Source organism: Abrus precatorius, unplaced genomic scaffold (genome assembly GCF_003935025.1).
Source record: "Abrus precatorius isolate BTA unplaced genomic scaffold, Abrus_2018 Scaffold153, whole genome shotgun sequence".
NCBI lineage: Eukaryota > Viridiplantae > Streptophyta > Magnoliopsida > Fabales > Fabaceae > Abrus > Abrus precatorius.
In genome coordinates this window covers 306,981-323,952 of record NW_020874351.1, presented here as the reverse complement: position 1 = coordinate 323,952, position 16,972 = coordinate 306,981, and the positions used below count along the sequence as shown (strand labels likewise).

Here is a 16,972-nt window from a genome sequence, read left to right as displayed (position 1 = left end):
ATGTTAAAAGTCATAAGGAGTAAAAATTTATAATGAAACCAACTGATTTTCTTCGTTAGAAGACAAAACAAAAATGTAGAAACCTAATTCAGCAACAAAAGACCCCAACTTGTTTTATCCAGCCCTTTCCCATTTTTCTATTTGATAAGTACTTACCGCGTGAATATTTTCTGAAAATTACATAAATCTAGGAAAAGGATTTGAATGAAGAACCAGGAGGCAGGAATCAATGTAGGTAAATCATATTTGAGCAATAAATGAATATGGACTACACAAACATATAATCGATCACAGTTGAGGTTACAAAACATATAAATATTTTGAAAAAATCGTAAAATTATGGTTGGTTTGCATTACTTCAAATAAGATTGAGGTTACAAGATAAGGTTTGACTCTCTTAAAAACTTAAAGAAATAAAATGTAATAATAGTATGCATAGATTGAAAAATTAACGATTAAAATTTTAACAATTTTCATACATATTTATTTTATTAGAAAGGATAACTCAGACGCTGCAACCTCCGCCGCCACCTGATTTCTTCAATTAATAGAAATAATGGAAATCATTAAAAGACTAAAATCACAACGATAATAAGTAAATCAAACTTAATTTTAATACATATCAGATAAAACAATGCATAAGTTCTCCCATTGCATTTACCAACCCATGGCGCGTCCAATTGAATCACACTGAATTTACTTCGAAACTTGATTTTAGGAAGAAATTAAACAAAATTTATGGTCACCTCTGTAAGGGTAAAGTTAAACTTCCACGCAAAACGAAATGAAAATTATTAAACAAGGGGAAAAAAAACATTATAATTCATTTTCTAAAAATCTCACACAAATAATCTATGAACCTAGAGAACGTAAATTTGGCCTACTCCCACCGGATTTGGAAAGATAGACCACACACTATCGTTTTCTCTTCAAAAATGGTTTTTTTGTGAAAAAATCCGGATTCCAAAGATGACCATAATATTAATTAAAACTAACGCAACCAACCAATCGATAGGCTCTACTACGCCAATCACTGTCAACCAACCCAAGCCTATTTTCCCAGGCCCAATTCCTATGCTTATACAAAAGGTATAAATCGTGAACTCTTGAGAGCAAAGCAACAACAAAAATTAAGCAGAGGCTTTGTTCTCTGGCTTCTCAGTCTCCATTTGTTCAGTAGACGCAGGTGGGACCTGACCACTGCTATCCCCGGCATTCTCATTATTAGTCTTGGCGTCAGCATTTCTCTGTGGTTGCTGCTGCTTATCACCCTGAGAAGATGGGGATGTAGGTGTTTGTGGAGTAGCTGGCTTCGTTGGCCTTGGTTTGGTCATTATGGGCTTGCAGAACCTACTCAAAAAAATGTATGTTTTTAAACAGAAAACATGGATGAACAATTAACACAGGAAAAAGGAATAATAACGAGAAGAATTTGATGTTTCTCAAAAAGTTTCACGAGTCATAGCTAATCCTTCCCCGCCTCGGCTGGGTTTGCTAGTACATTAAGCAAGGCTACAGAGACCACCAAAAAATTCTAATTGTCTAAATAACCGGAATACTACCCAGGCACGGCAAGAAGTTAAACAAATACCTATCAACGGCCTCAGCTTTCTTTCTTATTTCAGCTGACAAGAGTACGGGGTTGGCATATTTTGGAAGTGAGTCCTGCTGTTGCTGCTTCTCCCTAAGCCAGTTCTCAGCTTGGACACATTCATTTAAGACCTAACAAACAAGAATTTACAGAAACAGTTTCAGATTTACTGACAAACAATAAAAAAAACATGGGCAAGTAAAATGACAAGTAAAATAATTTTTCTAACTTGTGCAACATTGCATAAAATAAGAGGTTATATATGATAAGTTTTAATAGAAAATTGTAGCATTTAATGCTATCAATTTGTAATTTTTAATAACAACTTACTATATACTACTTTTTATGATATGCTATATTGCACGTTAGAAAAATTGCAAGTAAAATTACCTTCTGTTTCTCGTTAATGTCAATGTGATCAAATTTGGGATCATTTGACACTGCAGCTTCTCTGTAACTATTTATACAATAGATAAACTGATCAATTATAGTACCCCTCTCCATGTATTCTTTGTAACGCCCTTCAATTGGATCACCTTGCTGCATAGCATATATAAATGTCCAATAAGATTACCAACGTCAAAATAGCATGAAAATACCTCACACCACTTATGTTTGTGCATAAAAACACAAAGGGTAACTGCAACAGGAATTCTCATATCCCTTTTCCTTTTTACAGTTCAACAGTTTGACTGAGCCATAGGAGCAAGGATTCTGTTAAACACAAAACTGCCTACCTTTTTGAGTTCTTCAAGCTTGGCAATATATACACCTTTAGTTTCATCTTCACCCTCTTCATAAAGCCAATCTTCCACTTCCTGAAGTTTGGCGGTAAAATCTTCTCTCTCTGAGGCAGTGACAAACTCATGGTAATTGTCATTAAGCTGAAATAATAACAGAAAAATTAATTTCAGTGATTATTAAATGACAGGCATGTGTATTTCATGTTAGACCCAACCTTGGGTAAGAGAACAAAAAAGATAACACCCACCTTGTTTCTCATGTCATAAACATAAGCCTCAACTGCATTTTTCTTGTCTTTTGTTTCTTCCATCACACGATCTTGCAAAGCCATTTCAAACTCCTTCTCCACTGCTTTCTGGACATCCACAGGCACCATTGCTCCATAAACTAACTCTGCTACAGGAATGTTTGTTTTCTTAACCTTTTTCTTTGGAGCCTGAACCCACGGAATTAGAAGTCCAGTCAGCCAAATTACAAATAGAACTAAACCATGCTGAACAACTCTAATTAAAGCAAAAAAACCAACAAGCAGAGTACATAATGTTACATGACTGACAGTACATCCATAGAAAACACAACAGTCTATTTGATTTGAAAATTTGTTTTCTATTTTCATTTCTTGTGTTTTACTTTTAATTACAAAAATGACATCTAGTTTTCTGTTTTTCAAAGATATGTACAAGAAACTATGAAATCTTTGTATTTATTTGAAAAATTGTTTTTTATACAATTCTTTGAAGACAGAAAATACAATAAAAACAAGGTGTCTTTTTTTGTCATTATTTGTACAAACAATTAATGAAAACAGAACATTTTTTCAAAGTCAACAGGCCCAAGGATTTACTTGATCTGAAGTCGAAACTTGTGTACGTTAAATCAACCACAATATGTTGCAAACACAGGGAGATACCACATTACAATTTAAAACTCAACAAGGTCATATTTGTAAAACTCTTCCTAAAATTGGTGTTTTTGGTTTGTTTAAACAATAAAAAATGTGATACTATCATCTTACTAATCATGACACCATAAAAGATAAAACCACAAAACCATAACACACTCAAAATAAAAGACATTTAAATATATGCTTAAGTATTCCTTCCAACAGTACTAACCTTGTTATCAGTATCTTTTTGCGAAGGCTTATCTCCACTCTCAGGGACGCCATTTTCAACCCCCGAGGCATCGGCATTAGCCTTTGCATCCAGCATATTAGCATCCTTTGCATTGGAGGTGGGAGGTGCAGCAGTATCAGCTGGAGCTTCATCAATGTCCATCTTGATATTTTCCCCTGCTGTTTCTTTGGAAACTGGAACCTCAACTTCTTCCTCTTCCAGGAGCTAAACAAAATGACAAATGTTGTTAGATCAAAGGAACAAATGCTCTCTGTTTGCTATCATAAGTTTACAAGTGTTAGCGTGTTCTGGTAGAACAATAGCTAAAGCCAGAAAAAATTTACCGTTGCTGATTCAACAGAGACAATTCCATGTAGACTCAAACGAACTTTCACCTTAACTTTTGTCCTTTCACTATTTGTAGTTTGGAAAGGACCAATCTGCATACGGCCAAGAGTCAGAGGACTACCAAAAGAAAAAAAAATTTAACAAAGAAAAAAGAAACTTGGCAACTGCCTTACAGTATATGTGCTGATCCTAGCAGGTATTTGCAGCCCACTCACATCAGTATATTGTACATCTACGGAAAATGTTCCAGACCTGTAGAACGTCAGTGCCTTGATACTTGGTATGGGATTACCCTTTGGAAAAACAAGGGAACTCTGATGATTTTCTGGTCCATTATCCGGTGCATCTGGACCAGAACCTTTCCATGAAAGAGAAATGGAGAAAGGAAGATTTTCGTTGACCTTCACATTACAAAAAAGACAAAATATAATAGCAACATCATACAGAATAAAAAAATTTGTATATGAACAATTCACAGCTGACATATCAATTTAAAAAGCACAAAAGAAACCGATGCGTGAAATTGCAGAAGGCCTAACAGATGTATATAACACAGATATGTAACTAATTAATAAATCATAATCTCTGAAGGTCAGTACAGTTTTATGTTAAGGTACTGAAGACAATAGCCAAACAAGCTCACAAACCAAGTGTGGCATATGAGGGTCCTGAATTGAAATAGTGAGCAGTCCAATGGGGGGGAAACTTTACCTGAAACTCTCGTACTTTAAATGTTGGACTAAGAATTGCACATTCCAATGCACAACCCCGAGCAACGCACTCACTAGCATTCATTGTCCGTCTAGGCTCCTTTCTGAAAAATTCTGTCAATATTTTGTTTATAGCTGGTATACGAGAACCTGAACCAACCACCTCAACCATGTGTACATTTTCAACCGTAAGACCTGCCTCAGCAAGTGCCTTCTCCAAAGGTTCCTTCACACGTTGCAAAATTGGAAGACTCAGTTGCTCAAATTCATCACGCTTGATGAAGCCCCTGACGTCCTTCTCATCCATTAAGCACTCAATGTTCAGAGGTGCCTCAGGATTTGCACTAAGCATCTTCTTCAGCTTCTCACAAGCAGCCCTGAGCCTTATACAAGCCCTGGCATTCTGGAAGACATCAATCTTGTACTCCTCCTTAAATTTCGCAGCAAAGTGATGGAACAAAACCTCATCAAAATCCCTACCGCCCAGAGACCTATCAAATGAATGGGCCAACACTTTGAGCTGCCCCTTTTTGAAGCCAGCAATGCACACTTGCATGCTAGCATGTCCAATGTCGACGAAGGCAACATTCAGCTGATCATTCTCAGGAAGGTCCGTCTTATAAATCCCATATGCCAAAGCAGTCGCAGTCATTTCATGAATTAATCGAAGCGGATGCAAACCCGCAATAGTGGCTGCATCCAAAACAGCCCTTCTCTGAAGATCAGTAAAATAAACAGGGATTCCAACGCAACAATCAACAACAGCTGCACTCAGATTTTTCTCCGCTATTTCCTTAAGATTCGACAACATCATTCCAAAAACCTGGGTAGGCGTGAACGTTTTAGCCTCACCCAAGTAACGTGCATGAATCAAGGGGTATCCATCATTGCCTTCAGTGACAACAAAAGGCAATGACTTAAGATCCCGCTGCAATTCAGGATCAGAAAATTTTTTACCAATAAGTCTCTTAATCTGAGAAATGGAATTCTTGGGATTCATCATAGTGGACGCAGCACCAGCGGTGCCAATGAAACGTTGTTTATCACCAAAACACACAACAGCGGGTGTTTCGCGCTTTGACTCATCATTGAGCACAACATCAATCCCTCTCTGCCTCGCAACCGCAACAATGCAGCTCTCGTTACCGAAATCGAATCCCACCACGCTCATTTTCGTGAATCAAAATTCGATCGGCCAGCCAAAGTAGAAAAATCAAATCTGGAAAAATAAAAGTGTTTTCAGTTACTTAAACAAAAAATAACAAATAAATTTAAACAAAACAGTAATTCAATAGTAATAATATAATATTATAAGATGAAAATTGTAATTTAAAAGAAAACAAAAAAGGAACGATGAAGAATGAAAAATGGAAGAGTAAGGAGCAGTAAGGAATCGAATGCATGAATCTGAGAGGATCTGGAATAGGGTTTTGGTTTACCCCGGCGTTGGCGAAGCGATCGGAGCGGGGGTTTCGTTATGGTGAGGCTGTGAAGAAGGTTTGTAATGGCACGTTTCCCGAAACAGAAAGGGAGAAAAGAGATTGGGTGGGGGCTGCTATGGAATTTTGTTTTTATATTTATTTGATTTTTTGTAAAATTAGAATAATAGATGTATGACTATGTATGTGTATGATGCGGCATGAATGAATGAGGGCATGAACATGATTACATGATGAGGTTACTAATTTACGAAGGAAGAAAGAAAGAGTAGATTGGTCCCACACCTATTTGCACAGATGTCACCTCACCATTCTGCTTCTAGAAACATCTTCTCCATGGTTCTCTCCCTTGTGCCCAATGCCAAATGGAATTCATCATGTTTTTTTTGTCTTTCCTTTAAAATAAATAAGACTTAATTATATTTTTATCCTTATAAATATGAAAATTTTTGTAATTAGTGCCTACAAATATTTTTGTTAGAAAGTTTCTAAAGTAAGAAATTAAAAAATGATCTCTGTTGTTAACTTCCAGTGTTGAGCTGGCTGACGAAGAGTCAGCTCAGCACTCTACGTGACACCATGTGGCCTAATCATTTCTTACACATACCACATCATTTATTATTTTATTTTTTAAAATTAATTTTTGTAAATAAATCCTTAAAATTATTTTATTTAATTACATAAAAACTCTTTCCTATTTCTCATCTTTCTCCAATCTTTTCTGTCATCCCATCTTTCCTCTACCCCTGCCCCTCCCCTTTCTCCCACCTCTACTCTGCACAACGCCTTCCCTTCTTTTTACGCACACCCCCAAAACCCAAATTTGCAGGAGAGATAATTATAGGATTTGATCCACAAAACGTACCGATTAGAACTTGCACATGTATTGATTGCTCAACTCACTCTAATGCCACTATTTCACACCCCACCCAACCTAAGCCCTAAGAATCTGGGCCAAGAGGAAACTGCACGACATGCTCATCATCTATCCCATGTTACATATACAAAAATTGTGATTCATATCACTTGTTAGACCACATTATATGTATCCCAAAAATCATTAAATTAAACCTTAAAATTTACCCCCTTGTGATATTCACTTGCTTGTATAGTGAAATGGACATGTAGATAGATATCCATCTTCCACTTAGCCTGCAAATAGAGTGTTGAGGGGAGGTGGGTACTTGTGGTTGGACCACTTTTTAAGCAAAGGTTTGGATCTTGAGAAAGTATATGCACCTTTGACTGGGAAATTGGGGTACAAGAAAGTGAAGTGGGCGACGGGAAATAAAATCGATTATGGCGATATCAAAAATGGAAAAGTTTACTTGACTGCGTTGTTACAGAAGCCTGTGTCTAGATGAGATTATGCACAAAGGTAAGAACTTTTAATCTCTAATTTCACACTTGAGAATTTGTTTTCTCACCAACTTTAAAGTTTTGATGGGTAATTGTTGACAAAATTGAAATTTGTGAGTGATGGGGTGTGGGGAGGAAGAAGGGTTGGGATTAGGGTGGAGTGGTTACGGAGATAGTGAAGAGGGAGAGGAGTTGATTGAGGAAGAAGAAAAGTTTATTTATAAATATATAAAATGAGTTTAGGAGTTGATTTATAAATTTTAATTAATTAATAAAAAATAAAAAATTTAAATGACATAGCAAGCCATGTAAGCTGTGACTTGGCTTCTATGTGGCACCACGTGGAGTGCTGGCTCTTCGTTAGCCAGTTCAGCACTCAAAAAAAGGGGTTAACGGCAGGGACTATTTCTTAATTTTCTACTTTAGAAGGACTATTTCCAAACAAAAATATTTGTAGGAACTAATCACAAAAACGCCTATATTTATAGGGACTAAAAACATAATTAAGCCAATAAATAATAATAATAAACCAAGGTTCTATGATTTCTTTCTTTCTAAGATTTCTTTAGAACTTATTATTTATTTATTTTACTTAATTGTATCTTTTTTTATTTGAATTATGCATAATTTTAATTTTCTAAGCTTTTAATTAATTGACTTTTTATTTCAGATAATTGTACAAGTTTAAAATTCAAAATTTTAGATAATTTGTTATAAAATTTTAAACATTTTTATTGGATATGATGATGAGATTTAATGAATAAAAGATTGAACATTTTTCTTTTAAATGAAGCTTATTTTTTATTTGTAAATTTTCATGTAAAAAAATACCTGCCTATATTTGCAAAAAATAAGTAAAAAAACCTGATAAAAATGACAACAAAAATAAATTTGTGTAATTTTAAAATAGAAAAACTAAATAAAAAATTAGGGAATTAAAATTGCAAGCAATATAAATTTTCATTATGTTTTCTTTCTATAGTATGGGTTTGCATGATTGCATCCAATTCTTCTCTTTTTGCTTTGTATTATTCATGAGATTAAAAGATAAGTTTGATTATAAAAAAGAAATAAATAAAAAAATTAGAAAATGAATGCATTAGTATTTTTAATACCTCACAAGTAAAGTTATTAGGTTAAACTTTAAGGATGAGTTAAGCAAATATGAAACTTTGAAATCAAGAGGATGATTAAGTAAAAATTAGTTGTTAAAATATAAGAGAGCTTGAATATTAGAGTAATTTCTTATTAATAAATTACGAGTAAATTATAAAAGTAATACTAAATATTATATGTTACTCTCACTCATTTATTTCAATAATTTATTCTTCAAGTAGTGATATTATTTCATTAAGCAAATTATTGTTTAGTAAAAATCTTTTAAGTTTTAATTATGAATATTTATGATAATATAAGAATATTAGAGTCATTTTTCTCCTTGTAACAATATCGGTCAATATCTGTGTTATCACTGCATATATGAATTAAATAAGTAAGTGTCTGTGTAATATTACTACACATTTAGTGTTAACTAATGTTTATGTTTTATTATCAATCAACTAATAATAATTTATTACTTTTTCATGTATCATCATAATGCTACGGAATTATAACTCTCGTCTTTTAAAAAATATCGTTCTATTTTATGATAAGAGAGATATTACTAATATTTGACTCAACATTTCTCTAATATTTTTACACCTTGACAATTTTACTTACATGCTTAGCCTTTTCACATTTTTAGTAATGTCTTGTTCTTTTCGTAATTTTAATTTTCATAAGGCCAACTTTTAGCCACCAATAATGGGTTTGATGAAATATCATTTTTACTTTTCATATATTTTTTAATTGTTTTATCATCAAATTCATCAAAATATATTTAATGTGCTCATAGAAAGTCAAAAGAAACTACATGAACTTTAGCGTTTAATCTTAATCATTCATCTTAAGTTTGATAAGTTTTGATTTGAGATGCCAGTATTGAAAGTATTAAGATGATTAAAAACTTTCGTATTATTATCGTCTATGTATGGATTATAAAATTGATCTTTTGACAACAATTGAGTTGAGATATTCTTTAAGTTTTTCCTAAAGTTCCATTTGCAACACTTTACATTTGGGCAAAAATATCATTAGCCAAATAAGGATAAATTGCAATTTCTTCTAATTATTGTTGTCTACATAAGAAACACTTCCGTTTAATGTCATATGTAATCTTATGTATATTTTTACTATTATTTGTTGCAAGATAAATTTGATTTTTCTATCAATTTTTTAAAGTCAAATTTCATATTGTTTGAAATTTTAACATTGCAATTATACCTAAGCAGTAAACTATGTATTAAGCAAACCTGTGAAAAAGTCCAACTGACCCAACCCATCTCTAACTCATGTGAATTATGATCAAAGTCTTGTGGTTCAACAAAAATTATTAATATATACTTTAATGTCTTCTAAAGTCAAAATTCTTTAACTTATACAGATTTATATGTTAATCTAAATACTAATAATGTGTTTTCAAAATCAAATAAAACTTATATAAAATTAAAATTTAAAAATATATTATTTTAATTTATTTATATATAATTAAATAAAAATTTCATCATAATAATGAGTTTTATTATTGTTAAATAATGGTAATACCAATATATGGTATTTTGAAGAAAATTATAAAAATATAGAATTTTTTCAAAATGACAAAAATTGTCAATAACAATTTGTTTTCTACTTGAAATTTTTTACTACGGTGATTTTTTTATATTTAAATTATTATTATTATTATTATTTGAAAATTTATTATTAACGAGTTTTCACTTTTTAATATTTTGAATTTTTTTTTGAAAAATCATTATTTACAAGTTTTAAAATTTCTAATCAAGTTTTAAGATTTTTAAACATTGAATTGTTTCATCTCTTAATCTCGTATAAAAAATTATCATCAACGATTTTTGAATTTTATATTTTTGTAATTTAAAAAAATACTATATTTAGTATATTATTTTTAAATATCATATATAAAAAATAACCTAATACTTTTTATACTATTCTATAAAGTTATATTGGTACTTTTTATTTAAATTAAAAAATATATTTATACTTTATACAAACTTGTGAGTTTTTTTTTTTTGTATGTTATTATTTCTTTCTTATTGTTTTTTTATATAAATTTTTTTAGATGCCATTTACTATTAGTGCATCAATCTTAATAAATTAATTATTTTGAAAGTAAATAAAAATAGCTAATAAAAACAAAGGAAACATATTCTAAAAAGGAGTAATTTTACATATGTGTATAACAAAACATATAAACAAATATTTAAATATATGTGAAAAATGAAATAATTATAAATTAAAATTTAACTATTAAAATTGAAATATAATTAAATTTATACGTAATTTAATCAGGTTATCAAATATTTATTGTCATTAACTTTTAAGATTAATTTTAAATATTTAATAGTAAGATTTTCTTAAAAATTTAGTTTTATATGTTTAAAATTAATATAATATTAATAATTTTATTAATTAATAATAACATAAATTTTATTGTATTTATTAATTTTTTTGGTTCTAACGACACTAAACATAAACTGAGAATAATGAAAGATAAATTTCAAGTATAACATTTGAGTGTTTTGAGGGTGAGGGTTAATCCATTAACTCACATACTTTGAGTTAATCAATTTAGAGTTTAATTAATTTTTTTTAATTAGTATAGAGACTACATGAATTATTTATGGACTCGGTAGGATTAACCCTTAGGCTAAAATTCTTATTGATTGCTTTAACATTAGGCAAGTTCTAACGAAAGAGAGATAAGTCACAGTAGACACTATTAAATATTAATAATATATTTTGTTTCTCTTTTTACAAAAATAAAAAATAAAAAAACTTGTCTGTAAATTTGATTTTGTAAAAATATTTTTAAAATTTTGTTATTCTCATTATTTAAAACTAAAAAACAAAAATAGTCTTTAAAGTGTTTTAGTTTTAATTTTTAATTTTTAAAACTAAATTAACAACAAAATTTGTATTTTATTCTTAAAAAAAATTTTCAAAGTTATTTTAAATTATAAATTTTTAAAATTAAAAACTAAAACAGAAAAAAAGTCCTAAATCTTTGAATTTTTTTTTTTCTAAAATAACACTCTTACGGTGTCACATCTTATTAAATTCACTGATTTTTTTTTATATATATTAAAAAGCTTAACATTTTTTTTTATCTCAACATTCAAAATGCATAAAACTAGAAAGAATAGAGTCAACATACGACCTAGGAATAAAATAATAATATTAATTGAATTTAATTTATATAAACTCATTATGTAAAAAATATTAATTACAAATTTTTAATTTATTTTTTTAGGTGAATAGATAGAAACTAAAAAAATACTTCTAGGTTTTAAAATAATTTTTTTATTAAATGTACGTGCCATTTATTACTAACATTTCCTAGTTTTAATTGAATGTGAAAAATGAAAGGTAAATTCAAATCTTAATAAGTATTAAATGTACAAATACCATTTAATTACTCAAATACTGTTTTTTGAATTTATAATAATGAATAATTAATTACTCATTTAATGAGTAAAATATTTTTTTAAATGAATGCATTTATTGATTGTGTTAGAATAAAAATATTTGTGAAAAAACATAAGAAAATAACTTTTAAACATTTCTTCACGTTATTATCATAGTTTATAAATATATTTAAAAGTTTTTCTGTACTTATGATTCACACACTTCTTTATGATTATTGTTTTTTAATATTTTTATTGAATATATATTGTTCATTCAACCTTTCCAAATATCATAGTTTTTTTTTAATTTAATTGTTTTAATAAGCTTTAAACAATCCAATGATATATGTCTATATACAGTAAAATTTTACTTCAAAATGATAAAATATCATAAGACATTAAATATTATAATTTTAATAATTTTTTATTTATACCATTAGATACATATTAAAAAAAATATTTTAGACAAAAAGTTTTTCATCAAAGGAACGAGAAAATAAATTAGACTAGTGGAAATATTATTTAATAATTAAAAAATATTTTTTCCTAATGCATGTCTACAACAATATAAAAATATATTTTTATTAAAAATAATTAGTGTTACATAATTTAGTGTATTAATAACTTTATATATTATAATTTAAAATAAAAATTATTATTTATTGATTTCTAATCCTAAGCGAATAATCCTTTTCATTAGCAACCATGAGAAATGACCCTATGAATGCTGGAATCATCACTGTAGGTAAGTTTCATTTGACTTTAAGAGTTATTTTACTTTAAAATCAATAAAAGAATAAGAGCGTTGCTAAACAATAAGAATGAAAATATTAAAAAATTGCAATGTTATGTCATTGAAGTAAAAGAATCAAAGTTAAACGTTTAAACCATCATCAAAGTGTTCTGAACTAAATAAATAAATAAAACTTATCAACAAATTGATCTTGTTTTCTTAACGAATCGTAAAATTCACAACAAAACAGTGATTTTTTTTTCCTGTTTCTCTTTTTTTTTATTATAAAAGATTTGAGAGAATTTTTTTTTTCACCTTTATTTCCTTACAATGCCAAGGTAATAAAAAATAAAGGTTTTGATCTTTTTCATGATCATGAAATTTTACGGCGACTCAAATTCCAAGGTAATCTCTTTGGTCTTCTTCCTTACCTCCCTTCCAATCCTTACAGTTCGAACGCTCTGTGGCTTGGGCTTCGCCGGAGCAGTCTCCGGTTGGCAGCGCATGGCGGTGATCAAGTCAACAAAAGCACTGAGAATGAACTTGCGAGAATTCTTCTGATTCAGGTTTATGTGACAGAACAAAAGTTCCTCCATGAATTCCCAATCCACCTTTTCATTGTTCTTCAACTTCGCCTCCACCATGCCTTCCATGGATCGCCGGAAATCATCATAAGGGCTAGGAGAACTCGCCAGCACCACCACACAGTTCTCCGGAGCCACCGTTTGATCCTCCACGCCCTCGTTTTCAGACGAATCATTCTGAGTTGTGGTTGAGAACATGGTTGAGCTCGAGCCTGCTTCTTCTTCGAATCTTCTGGAGGAATCGAACAAGATGGGGCTAAGTTTTGGCTTTTCCTGTTCCTCTTCTTGGTCGGAGACAACCCTTTTGGTGTTATGGTGTTTTCGTTGTTTATTGGTGTTGGTTTCTTCGTGATCTTCTAGGTACAAAGACTTAAAATTCTCGAAGAGGAAACGATCGATGTCGGCTAGCGAGACTTGTTCATCATTGTTTTTCCTGTTGTTGTTGTCTACGCCGAAGGAAGGAGTTCTGGGATGCTTGCATGCTGAGAGAATCCATTTCTTAGAGGGTAATTGGATATTTGAAGGAGGAGATTTCATTTTTGAGAGGTACTTTCGAAGGGATTTTTGAATCTTCTTCCGCATTTTGGTTTTGGGATGAATAAGGGTAATTATTTTTGATAATGGGATTTGAGTGAGGTGAAGAGTGAAGAGTGTGGTTTATAAATTATGGGTTCTAAATTGTTTGAAAAATCGAGGTGTGTTCTTTTAATGCATTGGCTGAAAAACATGTATCAGCATCGTGGCTCCTACCAAATCTCACTCAGAAGGAGAATTTGGTGGAAAGGATTTTTTCAATCTTTTTACCATTTTTGACAAATTTGGAGAATAAATGGGATATTGTTCCTTTTTCTGATACTATGCTTTGGGTGAGGAGGATTTGAGGAAGAAGTTAAAAAAAAATTAAAGGAAAATTGGAATGCTTAACAAAACAAGATAAGAACAACATGAATAATATGTTACTAATATTTTTTTTAGGGTAAATAGAAGATGTTTTAAATGCCACTTTAAATGCTCTTCCTTTGAAAGTTGAAACTCATTGGCCAACATTAACTCAAATAGCCTGAACTTGCGAGTATATCTTAATGGTTAATTTAGTGCTGCAACTGCAACGCTAATATCAATATTGTAATTTTTAATGATCACTAAAATAATTCTTTAAAATATTTTTTAATTTATAAAATATTGTATATGATAAAAATTATATATAATAATTTTTTAATAAAAATTTATTATATATATCTTCTCAACCTGTATAATGTTGCATGTGTTAAAAAAATAATAATATTTTTAAGTACAGGTTAAATTTTACGTAAATTTTATTTTTTACTTTTTAATTAAATAAATAATTAAAAAAATTTACTTGAAACAAGGTGTATCGGAGATAATGTTCCTCACATTCTTGTGTAATTTAATACTTGAGGCAACCATTAGTATTAGATAAAAAGGTTCTGATTATAAAATAAAATTAAATGAATGGTTATAATAATTCAAAAAGGAATATTAAAGATATTCTATAACATATTTATTATTATTTAAATTGATTGAAATTATAAATATATGAGAAAAAAACATTAAATTAAGAGTAAAAAAAATAAGAACTCATACAATTTTTGTAATTTTTGATTAATAATAAATAATATATTACTAATTTTTCATTTTTTTAAAAAATTATACATGTACATGATACAGATATAATAAATTTTTATTAAAAAATATAACATTTAATAATATTAATACATTAAATTACATTAATTTCTACAATTTTCAATAAAATTTTAATATATATAATGTTTTAGTACAAGTAGTATTACACATGTTAGAAAAATGATTAAAAAATTATAAAACAAAATTATTAATATTGTCTCACCTTTTTAAATGTGTTCAATGACGTACAAAAATAATATATATATATATATATATATATTATATAATAAAATCTTATTAAAAATTATAATATTCATATTAATAATATTAAATACTATAATTTTTACTAAATTTTTTATTATTTGTGATTTTTCTATTGCATATCTTAAAATTCATCATTAAAAAATATATTTTTTAATGATGAATTTTTTTCGTTTTTTTTTTGTTTGCTATTCATTTCTACTCTAGTTTTAAGACTATATTTTAAATATCATTAAAACATTTGTAAGAGTACAATAATAGAATTGATAAAATATTTAAATTTAGGTGTAATAGTATCATAATTTTTTAATTAAAATTTATATTTTATATTAATAATATACATTAACTTTTATTACATAAGTTATTGCAATAAAAATTTTATTTGAATTAAAGATAATATTAAAATCAAATATAATATTTTACATAATTTTTGTGCATTTTATATTTAGTTAGTGTTTACGCTGAAGTAGTAGGAATCTTAATCAATGTAGTTTATAAACAAATCAGTGTGGCAGTCTAAGGGTATATTTAATTTCTATTTTAAAAAGAGTTTTCTGTTTTTTTTTTCTAAATGTATTTTTCTATTTTTTTTTCTGTATTGAGACATACTATTTTAACACATATTTCTTCCCTTTTTTTTCAGCAATTTTCTAAATGTTCCCTCTGATTAATATTTTTGGGATTATCAAATTTAAAACTAAGATTCCAAAGCAAAAGATAGTAATAGGCAAAATTTGGTATTTGAATTTTTTAACCTAAAAATTCAGGATGTGTCGATTGTGTACTTTTAAAAAATAAAATGTGAAATATAGTTATTAATTAAAATATTTAACATAATTTATTTTATATATTGATACATTTTAATAATTAATTTTTTGATCGATGATTATCATTGCATTTTATCTCTAAATTTTAGAAGAATTAGTTTAGTAATTTAGGCAATATACATGTATTTTTATTTTAAAATAAATATACATATAATTTAATAATTAAAGATAAATATTTATAAAGATAAAACATTAGAATATATTATAAAAATTGATTCACTTAAAAATTATTTATAATTTTATATAATTATAAAATTAATCAAATATAATACACTAATAAAATTTAAATTAATTATAATTATATCTCTACAAAAGTGTAATTTATATATATCATGTTAAAAAAATATAAATATTAAAAAGTAAAAAATATTTTAATATTAAAAATTAATTTATTTTAATTGGTTTAAAAAAATGACGTGACGAAATATGCAATTTGTAATAGAGAATTTTTTTTGTATAAAATAAAAAATATATAATTACTGAAAAAGTATAATTCATTTATGTATTAACTGCTAGAATTATTTATCAAAATCATTATTTTATATATTCATATCAATATATTTGTCTTATTTAAAATTTTTAGACCATTGGTATCAAGCTCAAATTTAAAATTACAAATTAAGTTAGAATAACTCTTATTTATTAATTTATGTACTCAGTGACCTTTAAATTCATTTAATGTGAGGAGATTATAATAAAAATACCAAACTTGATAGTATTATGACCAAAATATACATCAGAAATAAATATCTATAAAAGTTTTAAATAAAATTACAAAATAATTTAGAAATAATAAGAACATTTAAATAGTTATAAAAAAAAGTTTCATATTAAATATATAATGCAGACGTGGCTTTGAGGCTTTACATAATTTAAAAAAACTTAAATAAAGTTTTGAATTAAAAATATTATAATATATTTTTTGATATATTTATTTTTTATTTTTAAATACTTTTTAAAATATTATATTATTTTTTATTAATAATTTGTAACTTAACTCGTATAATATTACAGAGTTAATGTGAAATTAGCATTTTTTCTTTTATACTTTAAAATTTTAACCTTATAAGTCATAACTACATAAGTTAAATATTTTT

General features: G+C 28.1%; 2 protein-coding genes across 2 annotated transcripts; both read right to left on the bottom strand.

Moving 5' to 3' along the window:
* Positions 1–718: 718 nt before the first annotated feature.
* On the bottom strand, positions 719–6,060 carry LOC113857056 (heat shock 70 kDa protein 15-like). Its single transcript, XM_027488741.1, has 10 exons — positions 5,949–6,060; positions 4,510–5,727; positions 3,972–4,199; positions 3,795–3,890; positions 3,451–3,675; positions 2,583–2,771; positions 2,329–2,475; positions 1,982–2,131; positions 1,592–1,722; positions 719–1,350 (listed from the first exon to the last, which is right to left on the bottom strand). Exons 2-10 carry the CDS (start codon positions 5,677–5,679, stop codon positions 1,131–1,133), a joined length of 2,556 nt encoding a protein of 851 aa, XP_027344542.1. The 5' UTR covers positions 5,680–5,727; positions 5,949–6,060; the 3' UTR covers positions 719–1,130.
* A 6,882-nt stretch (positions 6,061–12,942) lies between these two features.
* LOC113857214 (transcription repressor OFP14-like) lies at positions 12,943–13,725 on the bottom strand. Its single transcript, XM_027489012.1, has one exon. The coding sequence runs from the start codon at positions 13,723–13,725 to the stop codon at positions 12,943–12,945; it is 783 nt and encodes a 260-aa protein (XP_027344813.1).
* Positions 13,726–16,972: the final 3,247 nt, after the last annotated feature.

Bases quoted from the DNA above. Each gene is read 5' to 3' on its own strand.
- LOC113857056 (XM_027488741.1), bottom strand. From the start codon at position 5,679: ATGAGCGTGGTGGGATTCGATTTCGGTAACGAGAGCTGCATTGTTGCG. The intron at 4,200-4,509 runs GTAAAGTTTCCC...TGTAATGTGAAG, and splicing joins TTAAAGTACGAGAGTTTCAG to GTCAACGAAAATCTTCCTTT. The intron at 3,676-3,794 runs GTAAATTTTTTC...CATTTTGTTTAG, and splicing joins TCTCTGTTGAATCAGCAACG to CTCCTGGAAGAGGAAGAAGT.
- LOC113857214 (XM_027489012.1), bottom strand. From the start codon at position 13,725: ATGCGGAAGAAGATTCAAAAATCCCTTCGAAAGTACCTCTCAAAAATG.